This window comes from Trypanosoma rangeli (genome assembly GCF_003719475.1).
Source record: "Trypanosoma rangeli strain AM80 chromosome Unknown Tra_15.4_contig_01010, whole genome shotgun sequence".
Taxonomy (NCBI): Eukaryota; Euglenozoa; class Kinetoplastea; order Trypanosomatida; family Trypanosomatidae; genus Trypanosoma; species Trypanosoma rangeli.
Genome location: NW_021706756.1, coordinates 1 through 2,195, shown reverse-complemented (window position 1 = coordinate 2,195; position 2,195 = coordinate 1). Strand labels below are relative to the sequence as shown.

At 55.9% G+C, this 2,195-nt stretch overlaps 2 protein-coding genes across 2 annotated transcripts, besides 1 other annotated feature; both read left to right on the top strand.

Moving 5' to 3' along the window:
* On the top strand, window positions 1-800 carry TraAM80_10500 (uncharacterized protein; the record flags this gene model as incomplete). Its single annotated transcript, XM_029387116.1, has 1 exon — window positions 1-800. A coding segment is annotated over one exon (800 nt), but the record flags the coding sequence as incomplete, so codon positions are not given.
* A 63-nt stretch (window positions 801-863) lies between these two features.
* Window positions 864-900: a sequence feature (A-rich).
* A 959-nt stretch (window positions 901-1,859) lies between these two features.
* On the top strand, window positions 1,860-2,195 carry TraAM80_10499 (multidrug resistance protein, MATE family; the record flags this gene model as incomplete). Its single annotated transcript, XM_029387115.1, has 1 exon — window positions 1,860-2,195. A coding segment is annotated over one exon (336 nt), but the record flags the coding sequence as incomplete, so codon positions are not given.

The window sequence follows — 2,195 nt, the reverse complement described above, 5'->3', positions numbered from 1 at the left end:
CAGCAGCTGCAGCGGCTTCTTACTTTCGGTGTCGCTGGGGGGCCCACGGCGCCCCAAATGCCTTTATTGCCTGCGGGTGCGTCGCGTGCTCGGTGGGGGCGGGGGGGCTGCCCAAGCGGTTGCTCTGCTTTCGGGGCGCTCCTTCAGTGGGAGGACGGCGCCGGGTTAGGGTTAGGGCGGGGTGGCGTGCTCCGAGCGCGGGCAGCAGCACGCGCTGTGGCTGGTGCCCCGGCAGGTGCGGGGTGTGCCTCCAGCAGCCGTTGTGCCGCTGGAAGGCAAATATTTTCGCAGCAGGCGAAGCAGGCGGGAAAAGGGAGAGTGCGGCCGCGCGCATCCCCTGCGCCCTCCGCGGGGGGACCGGTGCTTCACGCGATGCACTCCCAAGGCAAACGTGCGCGGCGCACGGTACAAATCCCGCCCGTGCCGGTTCCACCACGCCCGGCACCAGCGCCCTGTCGAACCAATTTGCGTTGACTGGGAAGAGGAGGCTGAGGAACTCGCGTCGAGGTTTTCTCAGCGAGAGGCACGGCGTCCGCACTGCTTCTCCACCCCTGTCGCGGAGCGAACACCAGACATCGATGCCGGCGTATTTTACAAGGATGGTTCAAGGAGGGGAGAGGCGCCGTGGTTTGGAAGAGGCGTGGTTGGGGAGGCGCCGGGTTACATTTTATTCTGCTGTGGGCCCCTTGCGGCCCGGCGTGCGAAATTTGGCTTTGGGGGGATTCGAGGTGCCCGAGCTTCACTTTGGTCAGCCACTGGCTCACTTCTTTTGCAACCCGTTCGGTCTCCGCGGCCACTGATTTGCCCACGGCCGGCAGCGACATAGAAGACGGTGGCGCTGGCCTGCTGAAGGTGGAGCGCCTTTAGTTTGTTGCTTTGATAGTTTGTCTTGTTTTGTTTCGGCTTCTTCCGCGCTCTCGTTTTCGGCACAGCGTGCCTCAAAAATACCAAACCGCACTTTCTCCGCCTTCCCCACTTTTCTGAGGGGAGGCTACTCCGGCAGGGGGCTCGGATTTAAAGTCTAAATTCTCGCACAAAGTCGTAAATGGCGCCGATGCAATTCCCTCTGGAAGGTGGTGGAGCCTCCCGCGCAAACGCAAAACGGTTACAGCAGCAACAGAAAAACTTTTCAGTGGATTTGCATAATAACATTTTTGTTATTCTGCCGTTGTGGTTGGCCACTCTTTTTTTTTTTTTTTGCTGCCGTCACAAGAATTTGTTCTGTTTTTCCTGTCTTAACGGGAGGATGCAAACAAAAGAGTCTTCTTGGAGCCATTTGTGAGGGAGGCTCGAATAAATTGGAAATGGCAAGAGCCGAGGACCGAGTGCCGGGACGGGGTTGCACATGACATTGGAAGCAACGCACGTGGCAAAGGGAAGAGATCGCAACGCGGTGGTACAAGTACCCCAGTGCCGCCCTTGCCGGTCGACACACGCATGTCGGTTGGTGAGGAGGTATGTGTCTCAGAGCCTTAAGCTGATGATTATTTCTTGAGATGGGGTCAAACTGTGCTTGGTTTGGTTTGTCTGGCCTTGCCTTCCGCTATGGGTATTGCGCTAACCTTCGGTTTGGCTCGCGGTTGCACCGTTGGCTTTTGTCAGCGCTTGTCTGGGCAATGATTCTTTCTCTCTGGTGCGTCCGTGGGGTGCCTTATTATTTCAATTTTTGCCCAACATTAACTTCGTGGATTGTGGTTTGCAATGGACGCGCTCTGTTTACGGGCTTACGGTGGGGGTGTAGGGAGTGATGAGCAAGGAAGTATTCTTCAACGAGGCGTTGTGGTTGTGGTATTCTATTGATGGTGCCTGTCGGCGTATCGTTGTTTTTTCTTTGCTTGATACAAGGCGCGTTGCCAAAAATGTACGGGGAGAAGACAGCGGAAATTGCCTGTAATTTTAAGAAGCTTGGACCCCTGTTTATCATTCCATCAGTGACTTTCACGGCATGTTCCAAATTTGCTTTGAATCAGCTTAAACCTCAATTGTTCATGACTGACTGCTGTTGTGGTCGGTTTTATTGTGACACGTTTGTCTCAGTGCCTTTTGGCCCAGCGAGGTGTTCGTGGTGCCATGCTGGGGGATGGTTGTCGTGGCTGGGGTACAGCGTGCAGTACCGATTGCTCTGGCAACGCTTTGGGGATCGACCCGACAGACGCCAGGTAAATTATGTATCAGAGAGACACTGCAGTGGGGTG